We start from the raw sequence: 1690 nt of genomic DNA, 5'->3' as shown, positions 1-1690 counted from the left end.
CTGTGAGCCAGACTTGCCCCACAGGCTGTAAGTTGTCCCACTACCCTATGTCTAGTACTTGAAGATCCTGTTTGGTCATGCATATGTCAAAATGATGAAATGCTATAATATTGTGTTTAGCATAATGTTAAAAAAACATCAAGAACAGGGAGAAGCCAAGTTGGATATGATGCAATTCAAAGTTATAGTATAATACATAGCAAATATAATATTATCTAATACTAATTTTGTGTCAATATGTACCAGTGTTATGCTTTAGTTTATCTTTAGACTAACAGTGATCTCTTTCAGCTTCAGTTGGTCGGCTGATGGAATCCTTTCACAAGTGGTATTACAATTTATGTGGATTCAATAAAATGGGTAGGTATATTATGGGTTATGCATTGCCAGTTAAACAGCTTAGCAGATGCAACTAAACAGCTAAAAGATTTTTTACGTGTCCAGGTGTATTGAAATCAAGGTAGTGTAAAAATAATATTCGCAATGGGTAGAGTGCTGATAATTGGTAATCTAGTGATTAATCAGGTACATTTTCTCTAAGCTGTTATAATAGCTAGTAAAAGTTCTTTCTGTAGAACCAGAGAGCCCAGGTATAAACTGATGGGAACTGGAGCTTCACAAAAGGAGTTCTGAACATGGAACAAACATTTAATCGTCACATTCTTAGATTTCACTGTAAAATCTACCTTTTCAGTTTGATCTGACTGTGATTTCAAGTTAGAGAGAGTGTTACAGGTTCCAGTGGTTTGGATCAGGTTACAATATGACTTCCTAGAAGACCAATCAGCAGAATCTGGAAACATTCTTGGAAATAAAATCTGAAGTCAGTGATTAAAACAAAGTCAATATGCTCCTCACCGGGTCCATTCTTTTCACTTTTTCTCAGTGCCTAGTTACAGTAATAAAACTTTTTAAAAAAAAACCGAAAAAATTTGTCATCAGTGTCATCAGCAAATTTGTAACTTCTTTTTGTGCTGCTGATACGCTTTTGCAAGTGCTTATGAGGAACTGGTAATTCTAGATCTGTCTACAAGAGTAGTAATAGGAGCATTTTCTTACATTGGTTCCATGTTGTGTCGAATGATCCTTGCTCCATTTGATCAGATTGTATTATTTGATTTGTATATTTTCTTTTGACAGAGGCACCTGGGAAATAGGATAGTTGTTTTTCTGTACCTACAGTAAACTCAGGTTAACTTTGCACTGCAAAGGGAATGCAAATAATGTGAGATCGTCTACTAGGGACCAGTTATCAGGAGCACAAGTGCTGATCCTGGGAGCAGGAATGCTGATAGGAAACTAGAAAAAATGGAAAATAAAGCAATAATGGTAGATTAACCAGACCTTACTTGTAAATTGAGATGAATAAAATTAGATTTTTTTCAGACTTTCCTTGTTGAAGCAGATGAATTTCCCATTGTTCTGGCTTAAGCATTCTTTATTTTGATTTCTATAATACAGCATACCATAGATACCAGGTAACAGGGTTCCAACTGATGAAAAATGAATGAATACGGTTTTCATTAGAACTAAAATAATTACATAGCAAGAGAAAAATGTCACTTTTAATATTTTGATCTCTGAAGTCCCCTTGTAAATCCATCCACACCTTGAATACTGTGCCCAGTTCTGGTGCCCCCCCCCCCCCCCCCCCCCACACCACAACAACAACAAAGCAGATGCACAACAC

General features: G+C 36.2%; 1 protein-coding gene across 1 annotated transcript in view; it reads left to right on the top strand.

Annotated features, from left to right (window-relative positions):
* Window positions 1–1690, top strand: part of LOC109305062 (cytochrome b-c1 complex subunit 7) — a 26660-nt gene that overhangs the window by 2451 nt on the left and 22519 nt on the right. Inside the window, exon 2 of the mRNA XM_019527963.1 lies at window positions 292–360. Within this exon, the coding sequence (XP_019383508.1) occupies window positions 292–360 (69 nt within the window). The remainder of the gene's footprint in view (window positions 1–291; window positions 361–1690) is intronic.

Source organism: Gavialis gangeticus, unplaced genomic scaffold (assembly GCF_001723915.1).
Source record: "Gavialis gangeticus isolate Ggan-Ray unplaced genomic scaffold, GavGan_comp1, whole genome shotgun sequence".
Classification (NCBI taxonomy): domain Eukaryota; kingdom Metazoa; phylum Chordata; order Crocodylia; family Gavialidae; genus Gavialis; species Gavialis gangeticus.
Note: the sequence above shows the minus strand (reverse complement) of the source record. Positions and strands in the feature narration are given on the sequence as shown.